At 39.9% G+C, this 23,415-nt stretch overlaps 1 protein-coding gene across 1 annotated transcript in view; it reads left to right on the top strand.

Annotated features, from left to right (window-relative positions):
- The window catches only part of MEP1B (meprin A subunit beta), a 31,948-nt gene extending 9,394 nt beyond the window's left edge, over positions 1-22,554 (top strand). Inside the window, exons 3-15 of the mRNA XM_069778624.1 lie at positions 488-538; positions 642-685; positions 1,712-1,790; positions 2,919-3,036; positions 7,256-7,434; positions 8,937-9,155; positions 12,264-12,416; positions 13,178-13,393; positions 15,856-16,323; positions 18,008-18,190; positions 18,649-18,880; positions 21,297-21,498; positions 22,445-22,554. Coding sequence (XP_069634725.1) covers positions 488-538; positions 642-685; positions 1,712-1,790; positions 2,919-3,036; positions 7,256-7,434; positions 8,937-9,155; positions 12,264-12,416; positions 13,178-13,393; positions 15,856-16,323; positions 18,008-18,190; positions 18,649-18,880; positions 21,297-21,498; positions 22,445-22,462 — 2,162 coding nt within the window. The 3' untranslated portion in view covers positions 22,463-22,554. The remainder of the gene's footprint in view (positions 1-487; positions 539-641; positions 686-1,711; positions 1,791-2,918; positions 3,037-7,255; positions 7,435-8,936; positions 9,156-12,263; positions 12,417-13,177; positions 13,394-15,855; positions 16,324-18,007; positions 18,191-18,648; positions 18,881-21,296; positions 21,499-22,444) is intronic.
- Positions 22,555-23,415: the final 861 nt, after the last annotated feature.

A 23,415-nucleotide genomic window follows, 5' to 3' on the forward strand; every position in this document is an offset into this window, starting at 1 on the left:
AGCTGTGAGAGAAAAACAGTTGTGAAAACTCCATAGAAGCAGTATTGAGCGACTTACTTGTTGGGCAGCCTGACATGGGGAGGACACAAAGCTGACACATAAGCAAATAAACATTTCCAGTCAAATGAGGAGGCAGTGGGTCCAGTCAATCCAATGCAAAGCCATGCGCTAAGTGCTGTCAGTTGAGCTTAAATCGCATCTCTAATACTGTTGAGAGAGTAACACGAGCTGCATTTCATTATGTGCCTTTCTAATAATATCTTTTTTTCTTCCCCTTCCCCAGCCTGCTCCAGAGACAACTGGTGAGTTCTGTTTAGAGATCTATTTGTATGCGCGGGAGGCAGTCAACAAAACCAGCTGCTCATAAACATCGCTAGGACAGACACAGATTTATAATTACTGTTATTGTTATTGCATTAATTTTCACACTTCATAAAGATAACAGCAAGGGCTAATGTCCTACCTCACTTGTCTTTCTATTTTTCAGAAATAGATGTAGATGGAGGAATTGATCAAGACATCTTTGACATCAATGAAGGTTTTTTAAAATTCAGATTCTCTTTTAATTTTTTTTGGAGATTTTTGTTACGGTAGCCACGGATCAATACAATAATTGCATGTTAATCTCCTCTTGCCTTTAGCTTTAGGACTAGACCTTTTTGAGGGAGACATCAAACTTGACGGGGTGAGTTCAAATATAAAATATAAAACCATAAATGTATCATTGACTTATGCAATGTAAAGTATCACTGGCATGGAAATGATTGATGCATCCCGCTCCTACTAACAATAAATGCTGTTTATATACCAATAGACTGAAAATGTTTGGGGATGGATTTCTACAAAATGTCACAGACAGTGAAGGAGTTGGGTGCATTTGCAGAAACATTACCTAAAATAAGGTCGGTTTAGCTATTAGATCAGTATTATTAGCTTCTTGTTTCCTTTACTATGTTTTTTATATTTGAACTTTTAAGACATTCAGCAGCACTGATCATCATCCAGACAGGTTTATATAAAAGATTCTTCGTTTGTCTGTACAATATTTATTATAAGCCAATTCAATTTACAGACCAGTGCTGCAAAACCTTCATTATATAGGTAGATTCGCTAAAACCAATGGAAAAATTAGATCGGTAATACCACATTTTAAATCATATGTCCAGTATCCCTACCTAATCAATTAAAAAAAGAAAAAAAAATTTACATAGCAAGTTACATTTCAAAAACATCTAGTAGAAACCCCTGAAGTGTCTTGTACCCCTGAAAGTTGGTAGTGTTTTACTCTCCCTTTTGGTGAATTGCTTTGGCCTGAGCATATCAGTGGAAGCAAGGACAGCACTTGCTAAGGGCACAGGAACAAACCCTTGCATTATGAAAAATTACAAAATTATTAATCTCTGTACAGTTTTCAGGGCTTTAGATCTTAACGCTTCCCACAGGAGCTGAAGCTGTCCTCACACATGCATCAAAATCTCAGGTTATTTCTATGGAGAAAATGCTGCAGAAGTTGGAAACACCGGTAGAAAGGAGTGAAGGGATTTCAAACCCAAGCCTTAGACCTTGAGTGGTCTTCCAAAGTTTTTAGGCTCTCTGATTTCCTCTATGTCTTACATGGACTTGTAGGAGACATGCTTTGCTTTAGCACTATTGTAGTCCCTGATCCTAAATCACTTTTTACTGATGACTGCATACTTATTTTCTTTCTCAGATGCAGGAGCGAAACTCCATCATTGGTGACAACTACCGGTGGCCCCACACTATCCCCTACGTCCTTGATGATAGCCTGGGTACAGTATTTGCCCGTGACAATGTCTGTATGTTGTGTTGATTGAAATGTTAAATACAGGTTGATAAAGATACTGTGGCATCCTTTTCTCTTGTAAGTCTAGAGCAGGCCATTTCCCACAGCAGGATTGGGCCTGGGTGTGCAAAAGCAGGATGTATCATCTTGGGGTTGGTGCTGGCTCTCACCTCCTTTCTTGGATGGTTCTTATCCTGCCATTGCTATGGCCCAGCAGATTGATTTGGTTTTAAAAGCATACGTCTGAGACATGCAACTCTACTAGGCAGAAGAAAAAACAGGGCACTGAAGGTCTTTTTAAAGCCAAGAAGCTTACCTGGCCATTTACATCATCTACAGCACTGATGGCAAACTGGAATTCTGGCAGACAATGCAGTTTGCAATGGCACATTGCTGAGTCCCCCAGTGTGGGCCAGGGACGCATCATAGTTTGTCTCTGTGCCTTTGAGTCCACCCGGCTCTGGCTCTGCATGGCAGAGGCGAGTGGTGAGACAGGGAGCTTGCGTTCTTACTGTATACCACATGGGGAGATTGTGCCCTCACTACACAACGTGGGGTCATCTTTCTGGTACATGACAGGGAAAAAAATAAAAAAAATCACCCACCCCCAGTTTAGATTTGGATCTAAAGTGGGTTGAAACCATGCAAGTTGCTTAGAGGAGATGAGATAACTCAGATATAATGTTAGCAGTTCAAGTCCTGGAGAGATTCTGTGAGAGATCTGTAGCCTGCAGTCTGCAATAGATAAAATCTGATGTCTTCATTCCCTATTTATTTAATACTCACATAAATCTCAGCAAAGTAAATGAAATAATTTACAAAATTAAGAACCACGCACTGTAATATTTTATATACTCATCATGTCATATTTTATATACTCATCATGTCATACTTTATACATAAGTACCAAAGAAAAATTACACGGAAACAGAACAAGAGAAAGATAGAATGTCACAACGGCCTAATTTAAGGTTTTAGGTCCCTACTCAGGTCTTAATCCAGCAAAAAGCCTGATTATTTTGATCAAAGATTGCTGGAGAAAGACCCACCTTTAGGATTTGCTCCATACAGACCTATTGGCTCAGTATTGACAAGAACACTATTTGCTTTGCAGAAATGAATGCTAAGGGAGTCATCCTCAAGGCATTTGAACGGTATCGACTGAAAACCTGTATTGACTTCAAACCTTGGGAAGGGGAGAAGAATTACATATCTGTGTTCAAAGGAAGTGGGTAAGAAGAGTAATGTAAAATAACTTTCATCCTGTTTGGCTTCAGGCTATTTTTATGGCCAGTATTTACTCTAAAACTCATGTATCTGATTATAGTTTCGTATTTTTGTTGTGTTCCTTTTTCCAGTCTTTTTTTAACTGGAAATTGTAGCAGTTTCCAAAACAGGTATTACCTTCATAGTAATGAAAAATTTCTTGCTGATACTTATTTTTAAATGTAAGAGGAAATCAAATCCTTTAAGAGGTAATTTTCTTGGCATGGTAAAAGATATCAGAAACAGGCCAATTATTTTCTTGACTGATCTTTGGATATATGGATTATCACTTTCAAATAGTCATTCTTAGTGTACCTTAGTTTTTAGGAAAAAAAAATCCCAGCAAAAATATGGTAGCTGTCACTGTGGGACAATGAATTTGTTTGACTATAACAAATGGAATTGCATTTGAACAACATCACACCAGCATTCAGATATAACAGCAGTATTTTTAAATGCTGCCTAGCACTGAGATATTTTAAAGAGGTTTCACTTTATTTACCTCTTTTGATGAATAGTTATACTATCCCACCTTAAATTTTGCAAAATAAGACCCCAGTAAAGAAGTCAAAAATGCCCCAGCTGCTTCCCTTTCTAAGACAGTCTCTGTCAAAACAGTGCAGCAAGAACAAATATATTCTCCACTCTATGCTGAACAATTTCTCTTTTAGAAAAGGAGATTAGGGAAAGCTTGATAGCCTGGTGAGAAAATTTACTTTCAGAAAATAATTTCCTGAAATGAGAATGCATTCATAAATGGGAAAAGATTTTCTGATAATAAAAATGTTTCCCTTTCCCTTTGGCTTGTTCTGAGATATTTGTAGCAGATAATTGTTTCAAAATTTCTTCAGTCTCTGGCTCTTTATGTTTTCTACTCTTCATGCTATATATGACATTGAAACTCAACCTTAAAAGAGCTATAAGTGGAGACTTAGGGAGCAATGCATTTTCCTGTGCTAATGACTCTTCGGCTTTTTGAGCCAAATGGAAAACTCATGTAGTTAAATTTTTTAGTCCTTTGTCACATAAAGTATGCATTGAATTTGCTAATAATTGTACCTGAAAAAGAACCACAATATTTAGCCTATGGCAAGTAAGAGGCCTCTGCACAATGTTTCATTTATATGTCTGTTAAAAATAGATGAGTCATGGTGATGAAGAAGACAAGTCATTCTAGCTGGATAACATATCTTGCCCTCACTGCCTGGTGTGTCGCTTGCCCTGAAATGTTTCTATCATCTCAGCTGACACGTCCATAAAAAAATTAACGCTCAGCAGCACTTTTAAAAAGATTGGAGCTAAACAGTGCGGTCTTCTGAAAACAGCTGTCCCGTTTCAGTGAGCTAGCTTCAGGCTGTACAAAGAAATTACCATGACTGACCCTGCATTAACTGCCCTTCATTTCACTCCATTCCTCTCTTCTGATGTAATGGGACAAGGTGAAAGGTGGGTAAACCAACCCATTTCCCCTCTGCCATTCCTAATTTTTTTTTTTTTAATCAGCTAGGACTCTCCTAACTGCAGACTAAAGACCTCAGTCCAGAGGGTACAGTGCAGACAGGAGCACAAAGTTCCTGGCAACACCAGCCAGATTCATGAAGTTTTATTGCACCAAGAAAAAGTTGATAAGTAGTCTTTGCCTTTCCAATCTTGGCTTGCATCTATAAAACAGACAGAGGAGGTGGGGGAACTTTGTGTCAAAAGGATTTGTAGTAGGCCATAAAGTCCTCATCTAGATTATCTTTTGAATACAAATGAAGTCAGCTGCCATTTTGTTGTGTTGACTGCCCTGTGCAAAAAATACATTTGTAGTCTCTGATGTACGTACACAGTGTCATCAGCCCCACCATGCAGAGTCCTCTCTGTGTCCACATTCTTTATCTACCATTCGCCAAGCCTTGGCTACTGCCTGTATTATGTTAACAGGTGTATATTTATAATGCTAAGTGAGAAGAGGTACATGTAAGGTTTTCTAGCGCACAGCCTTCACCTCACCCTCTATTCGGGTCTATGCATCTGCAGCAGAGGTTAGACCGTGGATCTATTTAAATACCTCTTCTAGACTCCAGCCTGTGTGCTGAGGAAAATACATGAGGGATGCTTGTGAATCACAGAAATGCAGGAACATCAGATGTGGCAAGTGCCGGCAGAGCTCACAGAACAGTCTGGGAACCTGCAATGGATGTGTCATTTCTCCCTACTCTTCTCATGAAGAGCAGGACTCATTCAGCAGGAAAACTAGCATGGTGTGGTAGCGTCAAATGCTTAGCAGACCAGGGAGGATCAATGCTGTCTCTAGTATTTCCACATGGAAAATCAGGTTTTCATGGAGCTCTCCTGGGAGAGCACTTCAGCTCTTTGCCACTGTGGCACACAGCAAAGAGAACCCATGCAGAAGTGGATTGATACAGATCCCTGGCTAACCAGCTTGGTGCTGGTAAGTCAAAGTGTCTGTGTGCTGATACTGGTGATCTCTGATACTGTGGGAAATTATTTACTAGCAGGACATTAGCATAAAAATGTGCCTGAAATAAGTGGCTTCATCGCTACTGATGGCATGCATCTATCTACTTACAGCCCATCTTCCAAAAACAAGGCTAGTGGAATTAATCAGAGCAGGTACTTTCCTGTTCTTCTAGCATCTGATAGAGGAACTAGCAATGCAGAAAGCATTGAATCAGAGGAGATACAGCTCTCACACACTTGAGGAAGCTGGGACTTCCCCCCATTTTCTTTCTTCCTGAAGACACTGCTAATATGGGTTTCCAGGTGCCCATTGCTCTGGAGTGCCCTGTCCCACTTACTTACCTAGTTTTATTCTCAGTGCTTGGCGACACAGACCATGTATTCACTCCCTCTGCAGCTGCAGAACGATGGTTATGTAGGCATTTGGCAGTCTGAAGGCAAGGGGAAGCTGCATCCCCCAGCATTTGGATGCTAATTTTGCCAAGTGTCCTGGATGTGTCTGTAGCCTGCTGTGCACTACGCAGCAGCTGTGAAGCCAGAGGCAGCTGTTTTGTATGAGGTGGACCCAGAAGTGTGATGGACTTCTTAGACTTCTGCACAACACAAGAAAAAGCTGCCTAATCAATATGAGGCCTTGTTCAAGGGAAGCCTGTGAAATTATGGATGCCACATGTGCTCCTTCCCAGGTCTCATGCTGTGATTTTAATGAGTAATCAATAGCCAAGGCCTGTGCTGCTTTGTGGAAAGAGAAATACTGGGGAATATGTTGCGCTAATAAGTTACAGGGTTTGAAAGTGCATGGTGTGCTTGTGTTTTTAAATTTCTGGGGTGATAGGACTGCAAATCCTATGGCATATTTTGTGCCCAATTAATTTTATGGACTTCATTGGGTAAGTGTTGATTTATTTGCTGCATAAAATATCAATTTAAATGTAGCTCTCTGTGCTTGCTAGTTTGTGGACATGGGGTGCCATTTTATTGGCTTGTGCAGATAGCTGACTGACTTTTTTTATCCTTTAATAAAAACTTCCAGCACAGTTGCGGTTTTGCTCTTTCTTGTCAGCGTGTGTCAGCAGCAAGTGCCCTAGCGCAGCAGCTCACAAATAGCTAGAAAGAAAAGAGCTTATGAAAAGCACTGTCAAATCCACCAACCTTTTGGAAGGTAAACACAGCCATGCAGAAGTGTGCCTTGCCTGGCAGCCACAGCCCCTCACAAAGCAAAAGGCCAAAACAATAAAGAGAGAAGCAGCTGCAATGGCAGAGGCGAGAATGTGTATGAACCCAGTTGCCCTTAGGATAGGGACAGGCTCAAAGTGCGCTCACAGTCACATACTGTGGTCCAGCTAAAAATTGTTAATTTGCAGTGACTTAATTACTCTAAATTATGTGCCCATAGTCTTTGATGTTCACCAGAGAACCAACAAAATCCTCATCAGTTTTCTTCTGTCACAAATAGCTCAACATTTTTCTTCTAAAGAAAACCCATTAAAAATAGTAGAGCCAGAGCGGGGGAACTGCTTGTTCATTGAAACAGAGCTAAATGCGAGAGGAAAGGATCTGGTAAGGAACAGATCAATGAAAAAGGGCTCTCTGTAGCAACATGTTAATTCAACGCTCAAGTTAAAAATACACCTGTTGAACAGATTGATTCTGGAGTTCACATGGTGTGGGGATGGTATGTATCTCACAGACAGCCCTCTCATTTTATTTCAATGCTAGCTGCTGGTCCTCAGTGGGAAACCGCCAAGAGGGGTTGCAGCAGCTCTCCATCGGAGCCAACTGTGACAGGATCGGGACAATCCAGCATGAGTTCCTGCATGCCCTGGGATTCTGGCATGAGCAGTCACGGTTCGACCGGGACGACTATGTGTCCATCATGTGGGACAGGATTCAGCCTGGTCAGTTACTCCCCTGCTTTTCCTTTTAGGCTCTGGTGTTAGGGGGTTTAGCTGTGGAACATCCCTTCCAGCCATCCTTCGGTGGTCACACTATTCTCTTACCCGGACTTATTTTTCAAAGCCAGCATATCAATAAATTAAAAATCAAGCGATATCTATCTGGGACAGAAAGCCTCCTTTGTTGTTGCTGTGGTTGTTCCTTGTGCCACAGCAGTTCCCAGAGCCCTAACTAGAGATCTGAGTCCTGTTATGCTACATGCTGTACAGCAGAGCAGCAGAAGAGAATAATTTAGTTTGTTTAAATGAATACTCTAAAAGCACCGTTACTCTGGGACCCCTTAACAAAACAAAATTAAAAACAAAACCACAAACCACTCTGAAAAACCCAGTGTGACCAAAGCCAGTAGAAAATGTCCAGTGAAAACGCCGGTCATCCTCTTTCTCCCTGGCCGCTACACCCGGTGTGGGCAGCAGAGCTGAGACAGCAGAGCATGCAGAGAGGGTGTGCAGGCAGGAGAGACCCCTTTCAGGCTTCCCACCACATGAGTGGTTGCTTTAGCCATGCAGCTTGTGAATGTAAGTGTTGGCGTATTTGGCACAAGCCTGAAAGCTGGCACAGGGTTCCTTGGGACTCTGCTCGGTCTCTGCCTCTTCAGCTTGCCGTCGTCTCTGTCACCTTCAGGCAGTTCAAAACCAAAGTTATAGGTGCAGACTTGACGCTTTCCTAACACAGGTACACACAGAAGACTGAAAAAAATAGATAATGGTTAAATCTAATGCATTCTTATTTAGTTGTGATCAATAGGCAGGTGCACGTGCAAGTATATATTACAGAAAATGACTTAGACTCTGTTACTTGATTTCCGTTATATTTTGCTGACTCTTTAATGACAAGTTGTGCTATTGTTAGCCCTTTGAAATTGCTGCAGCTTTTTTACACTGGCCAGAATATAGTTACTGTATTTTGACTAATTTAAAACATTTAAAACTTTACCTTCCATTGGGTAGTTAGTAATGTTTTTTTGCTCATACTCCAGAAAATATCTGTACAGTTAAATTCTGGAAGCTTATCTGATGACAACTTTAACTTGTTTATTGCAAGCTAAAATGACCAGCAATTAAATATCAGAGAATAAAGATTAGAAACCGGGAGGCATTACAGTTGCAAATTGCATTAATTTGAGTACTGAAACAGTATCTCCACTTTTGGGTATCACAAACCCATCAAAGTTTATGGGTAGTTTCATGGGGAAAAGATTTCTGGTAGCAAAAAGCTTTCCTTCATCCAGCAGAAGTCATCATGTTATGTTCCAGTGGCTGAAGGAAGAAAGTAAATAACTCTAGACTAGAAATAAACTAGTTTGTATACGGAGTAAGTACAAGTGAATGACTACAAAAAAATACTTGGGGATCTGATGGATTCTCTGTCACTTCGAGCCTGTACATCAAAACTTGGTCTTCTTGGACAACAAACAATCTTTCCTTTTATTTTTCCTGTTTAGGCAAAAATCATAATTTCATAAAATATGATGATACAATATCAGACTCCCTGAATGTTCCCTATGACTATACTTCTGTGATGCACTATAGCCAAAATGCATTCAGAAATGGAACTGAACCCACCATCATCACTAACATACCAGACTTCATGGATGTAATAGGACAGCGAATGGATTTCAGTGATTATGATCTCCAGAAACTGAACCGGCTGTACAATTGCTGTAAGTTTCTCCACTTCTTTTAATTTTTTTTTGCTTCTGGCATTTGAAATAAATAAGGGCGATACATACATGCTGGACTCATCCAGGCGCAAGTGCAAGAGATGCTATTGTATTTGGAGAGGTGAATTGTGTTAACAACACCAGAAATAACGGTACAGCTAGAAATAACATAGCCCTCCTGCAGAAACACTGCTGTGTAGCAGAGTTTTCTGTGCAATTTTATCTGACCTTTAGTTAAAAACCAGCTTCACTCAGCAGCTGATTTTTGTTCATCCCTTGGGTGGCTGTTTAAAATTTGTGCTGCACAAAGCTTTTTGGTGTCCCCCCCTGCCCTGTTATTCCACAGCTGTTACTCAGATACTGTACAGAAATGCGTATCTTTGCTGTGGCTATCATACCTACCCCGCTCTCACACAATCTGTGAGACAGTGTGTGTGTTCATGCAAATAGGGTACAGATGCTGTTGTGAAGAAAATGTGAGCTTTTGAAATTTGTATTTTTAATTTCAAACCCAGTCTCTTTCAACAGTGGTCAGAGGAGTTATTTTGCTCATGTGGGATTTATTTTGGAAAGTTGGGTGAAAGTAAGAGACAGAGAAATATAGATAATTCTATTACAAAACTGGAATATAATTCTATAATTGGGACTGCATCAAATGTGCCCTGGCACTCAGATGAAAACTTACTTCACTGCCTCAGTATCCCAAGTAGTGAGTACTGGTTTACAATTATATTTTAAGCCTCATTATATAGATACCTTAAATAATTATCAAACCATTTTATTAAAACAGTGCAATTTTTTGAGCATACGATTCTGATGAAAATATTTCTGTTCACGTAGGTCTAAACTGAACACACACTTACGTGCAGCCTTAGCTTCTAGCACTTGGTATACAGTCAGTTAGATGTTATAGAAGTACTTACAGCTAAGAATATCTTCAACAGTGGATGGGGTCCTTCTTCCCCTCCATTAATCTTATATACGTTACAGCATTCTCATATATTACATAAATACTTCATGATATTTTAACTTCATTCTTAACCCGTAGGCACATTCCCCAAGTGAAACAAGCCCCAGTCCTGTTGAAATTAGTGACAAAACAGCCACCACCTCCAGTGCAATCAGGATCTGCCCCGCTCCCCAGTCTGTCCCTTGGCTTTGTATGGTATGCACGATATTCGCAGAGCCATAAGTGGTCTTCAGATCACCCATGATTTGCCTAAGTGGCCCCTGTGCTCGGGAGGACGGGTGCTTCACAGGTCCCAGCCCTCACCCACCCGGCTGCTAGACTGATCCTTTCAGGTTAGATGGAAGACTGAGAATGCCAAACATGGTTTGGATGGCAGATATCCTCCCAGAGGAATCAAAAGATTAATTCTGTTGTTGAACATGACTTAAGGAAAAGTTTAAGCTGAATTTCTGCTAAAGGCCTGTGTGATTAGGAAATTGCATTAAAAATGGGAAACTTGGTTCTCAAATTGAAAAAAAACAACCCACTGCATAAGAAATCCTGACTGATACTTCAGTGCTGTTCTGATCTCTTCTTCAGAACTGTCTTTCAGGGCATATGACAACAGTAGATTTTAGTCTGCTTTCCCCTTCTAGCGTATTACTTAACAGAACTGACCATGAGGTTTTCCTCAGCCACTGGACGTTAGTACTCAGAACTCATCCCCATGTATTTTCTTCCAAGTCCAGCCTTTCACCAAGAAAGTATCTGGCTTTTGGTGCAGGTGGAGTTAAAAACCTGCCTCAAGCAGTGCCCTCTTCCCCTGTTTCATGAGTTTCATGAATTAATCTAAGAAATACATCGTAAGCTACTGGGTCTTGCTTTTTTCTCTTCTGGTCGTTCAGGTCACCGCTCCATGCCAGCCAGCATTTTCTAATTAAGGTAGTTAGGCTACCTTCTTTCCTGTTTGGGAAAATTGATTTCATATTTTGTTTTATATTTTGATTTCAAATAGCTCTTTCATCTAATAATTCTCTGGTTTTCTTGCCTTCTTGCTGACACCCTAGCTGGGTTGGTTTTTTTTTTCTTTCTCCAGCAGTCAATATAACATTCACTGTGAAAATCTCTTCTTGGTTTTTAACAACATCATACCAATACTGTACCTTAAAGGTATCAGTCATACAACACTTCTGATGATAGCCTTGCAACCTCTAGAGGATTGTTAGCTTTCTATGAGGACAGTACAAAACATCTCAGCAGTACAACTGATTTGGCAGCGGTTCATACTGAAGTGCTTCCCTGAGCTACAGCTGAAGTGAAGCATTTGGCATGCCATTGAGGTTGATTTTTGTGATACTCAAGGTCCTTTTTGTGGTGCAGTTAAACCTTTAAACCTGCCACAATATTTTACACATAGTTTGAAAAGCAATGGGAAACAAAACTAATAACAGGGATAAACGTGGACTGTGTCTTCCCTCACCCATCCAGGGTTTGCTTTAGACAGAGAAAACATTTCATACAGTGTTTTTCCTTTCCTATTCAACTGCACAGTCTTCCTTCACTTAATTTTTCACTTGTTATATGCAAGACATTTTAAAAAATTCTATGAGATGAGATATCCACTGGCCCCAAATGTACCTTTGCCAATGTTTTTTTCAATTCAGCATTTTGAAAATCAAGGTTTGCTTATTGCAGTGAAATAACTTCTGCTCTACCATATTTCAGAGTAAGCACTCCAACTGATATGTTAGTGAACTTTTATCAAAATCTGTGGCCATGTGTGGACTGGCCCAAAGAAAGCAGAGGAATGAGTGGGAAGTCTCAGGACCTCTTGACTATGTGAAGGTTGGTGGGTTGGGGCTGGTATTAGTGTTCCTTTTATAAATAAAAGATGTGATATGATAATTAGCTGGCACCCTCCTGTGCTTGCTAAGTGCCCAAAGTGGTCCTGATGACATCTTATTAATGTCAGTGTTAATCGCCAAATGCTTTCAGTTTCTGAACATCATACCTATGAATATTGATGGTATTTGAAGCCACTGATTATTTGGTGTCTGCATTTAGTTTTCTCTGCTCTTGGCTTTGGACATTCAGAATTAAAATGATTAAAATGTATGTCATGTAATAGAGTTTTTGTTGTTTTTTTTTTAATGTTATAGCCTCCTCCCTAAGTTTCATGGATACATGCAGTTTTGAACTTGAAAATATATGTGGCATGATTCAAAGTTCAGATGATAACAGTGATTGGCAGCGTTTGTCTCAGGTTCCTGCTGGGCCAAATACTGATCACACTAATATGGGAGAATGCAAAGGTATGAGGAAAAAACTGTTCTTATCTCTCTGGGAAGTATTTTCTGCAGAGGCATGCAAGTTGACTTCGATCTTGGCCTTGTTCTCTTTTTATCTGTTGACAAATTACAGTTTATTTTTTAACGAAGCAACATAAATCTACATACTTAGGGACATCATGTGATACGTTCGATTTTCTCCTTATTTGAGAAGATTGAATGTCCTTATCTCTTTTGATCTGTTTTCTAGTTTTAGTGTCACATCCTGATACGAGAACTATATAACATTTTCTAATCTATAGTACAGGCACACCAGAAAGACTGCTGCTTTTCTGAATAATTGCTCAGTAAGTCTTTGGAAATGATTGGGATTTAGAAATTATGTATATTATGAGGGCTCAGGTGAACAATTAATTGAGAATACAGTGAGTTGTGTCTGAACCTGTCAGAGAAAATTGCATGAGTTCAGGAGCTTAAACCAGTCCTCCAGAGAGAGAGTCAACTGTGAATTACTAGCACAGGGTAAAGAGAACAAGCCCATGCTTTTGAGTACAAATTGCTAGAGAGCGCCAAATGAGGAGAAGAGCTGCAAGAAGAACAGTTCTGCCTTGGGACAATGTGAACAGGTAACGGTCCTCAGTCTGAGGATTTGTACAGGAACTACCTTACCCTGACTTGACCATGTCTCCTAGTGTTACTACAGTTCAGTGTTAAGAATACGAGTACGCCAGGAAAATTTTGTTTTCTCTCTCCTTTACTGTTCATTTCTCATTGACTTTTGACAGATTCTGGCTACTTCATGCATTTCAACACCAGTGCTGGAGCAGAGGGAAGCATAGCTATCCTGGAGAGCCGAATTCTGTATCCCAAAAGGGGCTTTCAGTGCTTACAATTCTATTTCTATAACAGCGGTCATGAAAGCGACCGGCTGTATGTCTGGGTCAGGGAGTATACTTCAGCCCATCCAAATGGTACTTTGAGACTCATTGAAGAGATAAAAGGTATGGAATAAAACTGCATTTTGGTTTAATCTATATGCAATATCCTTTTCAAAGTACTGGGGGAAAACACTGTAGCAAAGTGACTCATGTCCTAGGGTTATTGTTTGGCTTCTTCTCTAACTACGTAATTGATTCTCTGCTGGTGAAATTGTGCTTGATGGATCCTCAGTCAGCCATTTTCCTAGAATATAATCAATTACCACAAATTACAGACTCTTAGGTTATCAATATAGTTTTCTCACCAAAATAGCTAAAAATCCATGAGTAGTCGTTTTAACTGTTCTAGAATTGCTGGTATCAATAGCAACAGATGAAGTTGGTCATTAGAGTAAATTACAATGAATAAGAAAGTAATAATAAAGAAATGGAAAGTGTAAGTTCATTCCCCAGAATACCTAACATATAAGTTTAAAAAAGATAAATAAAATTTAGCTTACTTTTTAAACAAGGTTTGAAATGACTTAACTGAAATACATGGGCAGCAGATCATGATTTGAGTGGTAGTTTGAAGAAAATTAAGTTCTGTGGTTTTAGGAGCCTATAGCCTACAGAATGAGCAACTGAGGTCAGTTAATGGACAAGACCTCTTTAAGCTAGAATTGCCAAAGGTATCTTATGATTAAATTACTTTCTCAAATATTTAACTATTACTTGGTCTCCTTTACAGCTACAACTAGTTCAATCTTGTGGTTACATAAGGGTCTGAGCAAGTTCTTTTGCTAAATAGGTATCAAGTCCACTCTTCTGCCTCTTTTTGTCCCTTTAGGCTCAGCTACTGCTCACGCCTGTTTTTCTTTTCTTTTTTTCCACTCTTTTCTTCACCCTGATGCTTTCATCATCCCTGTGTGCCGTCAGGAATCCTTAACATATCAGGGCTGCTGAGGCAGATGTAGATTTCCGATCAGTCTGAGCCCTCCAAACCCTTTTGAACCCTACTTTGAAGCCAAGATTAATTTCTCCACACTTCAGCCTTCTTCACAAATGCTCTTTCATGTATATTAGGTCCCATCTCCCATTCCTGCTTTCTCAAGTCCATAATTTCCTTTTAAGTCTCTGATCTCGTATGTGTGTCCAAATGGGCACCCTACTTTGACAATCTCTGGTAAAACTTTCAGGAATGGTTTAAGATTAGTTTTTCCCCAAGCTGTTTCACTTCTCTCATGTGAGAAGTTACCCTCACCAGTGCAGTCAACAAACTGGAAGAAACAGTGACACTACAGCCCTTTCCAGCCATGATCTAACGTGCTGGCTGAGCTGCTCATGGGTTTGCACTGAACCCCCATGCTCAAGAGGCTGAGGGACAAGCCCTGAATCCTTTCTGCTGGACTGTGGCAGCTGTAGCTGCCTTCAGCTGGGAGCAGGGGAGGCTGTGGGAGCGGGACATTTTACAGCACAGGAGCTGATCTGCTCGTTGAACGTGAGTCAGAAACCCCAGTCTTGCATATCATCTGTGCAGTTCAAAAAGCCTTTAGTTTATGCAGAAGGCAATTGAATGGAAACCAGTGGGGTGGTTTTGTTCTTGTTTCTGGGTTTATTTTTTTCCCTCCTAATTATAACGGTAATGAAGAATGGCAAGAAATTAAGACTTATATCTGAGATCCATTGTGTTGTGTTTAGAATCATTAGGGGAGTGAAGCGTGAATTCTGTACCTGGGATTGGCACCGCTTATTCCATAAATGCAGTTGAAAGTCTGGTCTTCCATGCTGGTGAACATAAACCAGGCAGCAAAAGAAACTGTTTTGCTGCACACACTGTTAACGAAGGTTGTCTTACCTTCACCTGCCTTACGAGGCCGCTGTGCAGAAGTATCTGCTTTTGCGTACACTGCTCTTGGAGTCAAGTGGAATTTGCTAGTGCAGGCACTTTTGGATGCAACATCAGCCTTGCAGTGAGTTTTTATCACATGAAGTAGGTTTTGCAAACGACTGGCTTTAATTTGAACTTAGTACCATTAATCATTTGATGGGTGAATAGTGCTTCTGCATAGGCAAACTTCCAACAAGCCTTTTAAATATACAAATCTTGTAGTTCTAGGCTCCCAGAATCCTCTGTAGCATTTTTTTGTTGAGACATGTTGTTACTTGGTTATTTGAATATACTTTTGTCTGATTTTTTTTTCTTTTTAATAATAGAGGTGACAGCCATCTTTGTGTATTTAATTATCACAACATTTATATTAGTTTAATGCAGTGTTCTTTAAAACTATAAAAGAAAAAGCAGTCTTAAAAACCATTAACACTGTTTTCACTCAAAGAGCTGCTATGCATATTAAATCTGTTGAAAAACTGCACTGAGAAAATATGATCTTGCAGTGAAAATGTAACATCTACAGGAGAAATATTCCATCATGTCAGTACCAGTGGAAATGAGAAATTCTTACATAGTGTTGATATAGGATCTGTAGACCTGTGCAGTGTTTGACTCTATTGCTTACTCAGAAATCCCTACCCTTGTTTTTCAGGTTCACCTGCGAGTTACTGGCAGCTCCATCACGTTTCTTTGAGTGTCACAAGTAAATTCCGGGTTGTGTTTCAAGGCATGAGAGGAAGTGGCTTATCAAAGGGAGGCCTCTCTATTGATGACATCAACTTGTCAGAGACTCAGTGTCCCCACCACGTCTGGCATATCAGAAATTTCACACATCTCCTCAATACAAGTCCAGCAGGGACAGCAGGAAGAATATACAGTCCACCTTTTTACTCTAGTAAAGGATATGCTTTTCAGGTCAGCTTGTTTGTAAATGGTACCGCCAATAACCCATTTAATTTAGCAATGTACTTGTACTTGATTTCTGGAGCAAATGATGACCAATTGCAATGGCCCTGTGCATGGCAACAAGGTACCATGACTCTGCTTGACCAGCATCCCGATATTCGACAACGGATGTCAAACCAAAGAAGTATAACAACTGACCCTCTGAAATTATCAGGTTAGTTAAAATCAGACGCGCTATTCAGCCAAAAGATAAGGAGTCAAATTTTCTGTTTGTGTACATTAGTGCAGGTTTCTTTAGCTTCTGGAATGTTTCATTTGTTTACAGCAACGATATAAATGATCCACAGAAAAGAAAAAAATTGAACATACAAGTAGGTTAAGCTGGGACCATGGATTTCAAAGTTGATTTGCATAAGAAACAGGTGGATGATCCACTCCTAAAATTTCTTTCATATGCTCTGTGAAAATGCATTTATATCTGCTTTAATGAGAATGGAAGTTTTCCAGGAAGCTTGAAAGGAAAAATACTGAATTAACAATATGCAGAGTTCAAACCAGATAAAAGTGCAGCTATTAAATCCCCTCCCTTCTTGTAAAAGGTACAGTGGTGTCAGCGCAAATCTCCAGCTGCTCAAAGTACTGATTCATATTATGTAATCTGTACTCGTTCAAGGTATGAGAAGATAAGGAGCAATTGTCCACAATAACTTGGAAAGGAGGCAGTTGAGGTAAAGATGTAACTCTGAGAAATGGTAGGAATCTCTATAAAGAGAGATATTAGAGAAACCCCCTATATTCATCATTGGATAAAGTTTGGATTTAAGCCAAAATGACTTTCTGCATCAATATAAGGGTTTTGTCAAAAGAAACCACCTTCACCACTGAATTAGTTTCCTGGGCTTTCAGACCATAACATTAGTCAAGGAAGGAAGGCACAAAAATGTCTAATTCACAGTATTATTTTTAAAATTTATGATTTACATTCATTTTTCTGTGACACTGTCTCTACATGAAAACAATGTGGGTAATCTAGAAAGACTAAATTGTCTCCCCTGTAAATGAAAGGTGCATCACACCAGGTCCTCCATAGATGGTTGATATTTTCCCTGTGCTCTCTGCTATTATGGCCACAGTGCTCAGCCCTTTTCCTTCCCTGACCCTGTGGACGTGCAGTCTGTTGGCACTCTGCTCCTTCTCCCTCGTTTATTCATATATTGCTAGTAGCCCCAGATTCCCAAGAGAAGCCTTGAAACTCCTATCCTTTCTCTAACCAGCAGAGGTGTTGGAGCAGGCAGTTTCTTCTCCCTCTGTCAGATACTTCCATAGGCAACCAGGCTCAGCTTTGAGATTTAGAAGAAGGTTTGATAGAGGGGACATCAATGGCCTGTGACAATTCGGGTTGTTCAAGTACCCTGTGCCCTACATCCACATCAAGAGATGCCTCTTTTTTGAGAAGCACCGAATTAATTCATTTTACATATGATTCATGTGCTATTCATCTGCTTGCCCACTGTGCTTTAAAAGAACTAAAAAGACAGTACAACAGGTTGTCAACTAGCTCTCCAGTAACCTCATCTCCAGCAGGCTCTTTTCTCAATACCTCAGGCTAAACCAAGCCATTGAAGATCTCCGTTATCTTGTGCATCTCATCATTATGGAATCTCAGGCAAAAAAATCTGCAAATATTGTAGGCAGGTTCAGCACTGCTCCTACTCTTTGAATTTCAGGTAATTTATTGTCTTCTCCATATTCATGAAATCCATGAGCAACTAAGCAGAAGCAGGCAAAGTAGGACGCGGTCTGTCTTTGTTGTTGAGAGGAAGGAACCCTATTGAGAAAGAAATTCAGAGTGGTCCCACACTCACATTCAGTTGCTTGCTTTGGGTTTTTTTCCCCAGATTCCTCATCAAATTATTTTTGGGATAGGCCAGATAAAGTGGGATCCGTAGCAACTTTTCCCAATGGAACCAGATTCATGAGAGGTCCAGGAAGTGGAACGAGTACATTTTTAACTCATCAGAGACTTAGAAGCCGCAACTTTATTAAAGAAGACAGTGTTTATATTCTTTTAACAATGGAAGGTATGTAAATATAGCTGATATTCTTTACGATACAGTAAACATGGAGTGTCACATACTTACTAAGTCACTAGTGCTGTAGATATAAATACACATGATGTACTTAGCAGATGAGCAGTTTTGGAACTATGCATGTATCTAAAGTCAGATCATATGTTTGAATAAATTTGTGGATAGGTACATGCACTGTATAATTCCTTTATCTCATGTGAAGGTATATAAAGTGATGCTAATCCTGTGCAAATTATTTTGAATAGAGTACTTTGAATAAAATTGCCTATTTCTGAAAAAATCTAAAGGACATTTCCAAAATACATCATGCTCCTGAAAGGTAAACCAGACTATTTATCCATTATACTTGTGGACAGGCTCTTTGCTCTTTACTATTAGAACTTATCATTAGAATAAGAGGAAAAATAACAGGACGTAAAGACCTTATTTCTTGTGGTTTTATCATGCAGATATATCACACCTACTATCAACTCAGCCAAGTGTTGCACCCACCTTTGTTGTGAGTACGCCCAGTGCCAACACCAAGCCTACCACTAGGTCTACCACCACCACAACACCTATCACAACAGCCTCTGTCACCCTGACCGAAAAGCCAGAGATGGAGGTTCCCAACTACTGCCCAGACAACCCTTGTGAAAATGATGGAGTCTGCATTATAGTAGATAGAGTATCAGTGTGCAGGTAACTGTCTTTATTCACTCTCAAATGCAATTTCAGGATGAGTAATGAAAGTTTCTAGTAGAATAAATCTTTGTTCCTAACGAGAGGAAAGACTATAGCTGATTAAGGCAAATATTTCCAATGGCTACTGCAAGACTAAACTTATGATCAGTTTGGGCAACAAAGCTCCTAACCTCAGCATTTGACCATTTTGAAGTACTCTGCTTGACTTTTCTGTAAATTATATTTTAAACATGTTTATCATTTTCAGTAATGTATTAGTCCAATGTTATAAAATGGACTGTGCATCTCCTTAGAAGTCCCTATAGCAAAATTTAGAAGAGTTAAATATAAATGCAGTTGAAACAAAAGAGCATTTATATCAGTAGGCAAAATGTTTAATACTTCTCAGGCAGGAAGCAGCACAGAAATTTTAGAATTTGATTCAGAAATATCATGTAGTGCAAATTATGACCATGAATTACCAGAGTGTAGTTGCTTGCCTTTGAAACCAGCAATGAAGGCTGAGGACTAAAAAGATTGTTTGCTCTGCAAGAAAATTAATAACAACTTTTATTTAATTCTCTGTGGATAGATTTATGTAACCCACCTGGCTGACTAGCATTGTTCCAGCTCTCAAACAAGCTTTAAGGCTGAAGATAGTAACCTTATGTGATGCTGTGCCAGGGCAGGTAGACTGGGGGAGTGCTGTGAGGCAAACACCTAAATGCTGAGAGCAACAAGACTCAGGACGATTCATTAAATGTTATATCTCTCCATTTAGAAACCTTTTAAGAAACAATTCTTGTGCAACCCATCAGAAGCAGGTCACAAATATGAGTAAATGTCATGAAGCTGTTCCAAGAAGACAAAAAAAAGTTAAGCTGAATGTTATGCCTGATTTCGAAATTATGGAAGGAGAACATTTATTTTCTGACATCTCTGGACTATTTGAAGCTCTAGTGCCTATGTAACCTACTTTCCATCCTAGAGAAGTGTGTGACGAGCAGTCAGTTTCCGCTCCGATTTTGTATTGGGAAACGAGGGGGAATGTGATACAGAACTCTGTTTAAGCTGGATCACATTAAGTCCCCCGATGGTCAGTACCTTTGCAGCGCACTGCAAATGGACTCATTTTCAGGGTTGAGGGTAGTTCTGAGTAAATGGCTTAGGAACTAGAAAAACAATACATAAGAAACAACCAGGGTTAGAAAGATAGGGACAGGTATGTGTTCAGCGGTACTGCACATATATTTTTTTTCAGTTAGATCATTGGGACCCTCATATGCTCACTATAAAAAGGTTCAGACCTGATTGTGATGCTGAATAAGGTGAAGGAATCAAGGCCTGGAGGTTGTTTTTAGTCCTAAAACCAGGCAGCTGCTAGGATCTTAATTTCTTTTCTTACTGTCTTCTTGGGGGAGGGCAGAGGCAGCTCATACAAGTTCTTTAAATTTGACAATAAGCCCCTTCTGGCAATGAGAAGGTCTGATCAGAATATAGCACATCTACTAGCGGAGAAGCACTGAGCAGGGAAAGGGGAATATGGTGGGAACACCTTCGGCTGGCTCAGTCCTCGACCCGGGGAATTCCTGCACCTGAACTTTGGTTCAGCTGCTGTCTGGTCAGAGGTGCCTTGAGAGTCTGGCCTGTGGCCTCCATCCCATTTATCTCACAGGTTCGCACTGCTGCATAAGGTGAGCTTAGAATTAAAAGCAAAGCACACATGAGGAAACAGGTGGATGAAGTTTTCTGGAGGGTGGTAAATGTGGCTTGATTGGATAAAAACAGTAGTGTAAAGCTTCTGGACTACTTGCCCTAGGAGCTTATTCAACTCCTTATAAAGGATTTTTTAAATTGACTGAGTGAAGAAGATAGAAGAGCTTTGTGTAAAAGCTGAGCATGACAAAAGGCAGAACTGCATCAGGATACAAGGCTAATTAGTAATAGTTGAAGCAAATATTACATGACAGTGGTCCTAGTGACAGGTATCAGTTTCATGCAGCAGAAAGTGAGTTTTCTATCAACAGAAGTGCTATAAACTCCAAGGAAAAAGCAGCAGATAAGTGAACTGACTGATCCAGACAGCATCTCTATTGGTAGCAAAAGACAACCATTCTGTAGCAGCAGCTCTATAGATCAGCTGCAGCCAAGCGTTAAGCAGTCAAAAGGATCAGAATAGCACTTGGGATTTCTGGCAAAGGCTCTCTGTAAAGACATGACCTGTAAAAGAGCAGGAAGCTGAAAGAAGCACATCTGGATGTGTAAGGACAGTGGTCCACTCAAGACAACTTTAAAATGGAAGTCCATTTTAAGATAACTTCATTATGCCTTGGGATATAGAAACAGTACATCAGAGATGCCATTTTTCTTAAGTAGACCTTTTCATGCCTTTAATCTTTAGGTGATAGCGCATGTTTGTTCTTTTACTTTCTAGATGTCCAGCCGGTGACAACTGGTGGTACATGGGAGAAAAGTGTGAAAGGAGAGGCTCCACTCACGAAAATACTGTAATAGTTGTTTCTTCAACCATAGCTGTGTTTGTTGTAATGCTTATTGTCACTATCACAACTGCAGTGTGCCTTAAAAAGAAATACAGCCAAGGAAAGGAAGATATGGAGAGCCTGACTCTAGAAGTAGTAAGTATTTTGCCTCTTTCAACAAATATGTACACACATACATGTATCTCTCTATATTTGCTAAAAAGTAACAATCAAATTCAGTAACAAATAAATCGGAAGATGTCACATTTTTGAAGTCTGAAGACTCCAGCTTAGGAATTAAAGAGCTCCATTAAGTGCTTCTAATTTATTAAACACCAAAAAGCCACTTCATTCCAAACCTGCTCTCCTCCTCCACTCCCCCCCAATCTTAGTGCCCCAATGGTAGCCTACATTGAGTGGGAGAATAAAGGGGCTCATTTTCAATTTGTAACTAAACTGTGTTTTCTGCTCATCTATTACTGCATTTTCTACTAAAGATCTCCCCTTAAAACACCTGGATATGGTGCTAAAAAACCCAACCCAAAATGTCAAAACGAAAAGCAAATCTAAAAATTCCCTATTCAATAGCCATTTTTTATGCAAGGAACAAATCAGCCATGGAAATAATGACTTAGGGAGAGGTAAAAGAAGACAGCAGGTTAAAATTATCTGAATGAATGGATCAGAAAGGCCATGTAGTGAATAGCAGCAGCATTTGGGCAGGTTTTGATAGGAAATTTCACAAAGTCCGAGGCACATGGACTCTTAGTTTAAATAGAGACTTAAACTTGGAAATAGCAAGAGTGACATAGCTTAGAGGGACTCACAAGGCCCAGGAGAAATTTTGTAAGCAAATTGAGGAGGAATGGCCTTCCAGACAGCAGAGTTCCATTTTTAATTTTGTACTAATATTCTTTGTATGATATCCTGTTGAGGTCCAGTACTTCTGTGCAATGCCAGATACTTGACACTGTTACTTTATGACTTTCCAATAAATAATTTTGGTTTCTTTGCAAGTAACGCTCTTACATTATACACATACTTCCCTTCCCTACACACTTTTAAAATGTGGGTTTGGTATTTTTTTGTTCTTCCCATTTAGAATAAAACATCCTTCTGAAGATAATGCAAACAAGCATCAATGACACAAGATGAACATCACTGGAAAACCACAATGACATCATCATTATTTGTATTATTTTTGTCTCAACCATCACAATAAAGTTTTGTAAAGTAAAATACTGTGCTAAAGTCAGTGAAGTGTCCGACAGTGTTGTATATCACTATGCAGTGGAGAAAAATGGAAATATGTTGTGTGATGTGCCTGCCCTGTCCTTTAAGTCTACCTTGAACATGAAGAAAATGTGTAAAACTGCACCCTGACTTTCAATCAACACAGTGAAGTCTAGGTTTGCTATCTTATCGTGATACAGATGTCTATAATAAAAGGGAGCTGGACCCTGTAATCGTGGGGTACCCAGTGGTTCTGAGTCATGCAACAGCTGTCAGTCAGTCGTGTGAGGGTATGTGGAGTGTGGGAGCATGTGGTTCATTGAGTTATTTGGTTGTGATCTACTCACAAGTAATGATGAAAGTGGTAAATTAGCCACACAGACACACAAACATTAATGAGGAATTCACAACAGAAACAATAATGAGGACCCAGAACACTTCAGCCACTGACTGATGGTCCGTTAAAGGAACTACTCAGGCAGAGCCTTCAAGAATGTCAATGTGAAGAACAATTTTTTACTGATAGGAAGGGGGAAACATGATTAACATGAGTATTATGGGATACTGGAGGCTGATTGGGATATCAGCTATCAGAAGAGGCTTGTGGACTCATGTAAAAATGACTATGGGGTGTTTAGGGGAAGGGCCAAAGGATTCAAAGAAAAGGGGAAGGATCACGGTGGATCAGAGAGGAGCTAGTGTGGGAAGACGGTGTCAGCAACTGGAGAGACTGCCCTGAAAAGAGATCTGTATGCCAATGAACAGAGGAGATCACAGGTGTTAGGGCTTGTAGGTCTAGGTACTAGCACATGGAAGGATTGGCATGCAGTAACTAACTGG

This window comes from Haliaeetus albicilla, chromosome 3, assembly GCF_947461875.1.
Source record: "Haliaeetus albicilla chromosome 3, bHalAlb1.1, whole genome shotgun sequence".
Classification (NCBI taxonomy): domain Eukaryota; kingdom Metazoa; phylum Chordata; class Aves; order Accipitriformes; family Accipitridae; genus Haliaeetus; species Haliaeetus albicilla.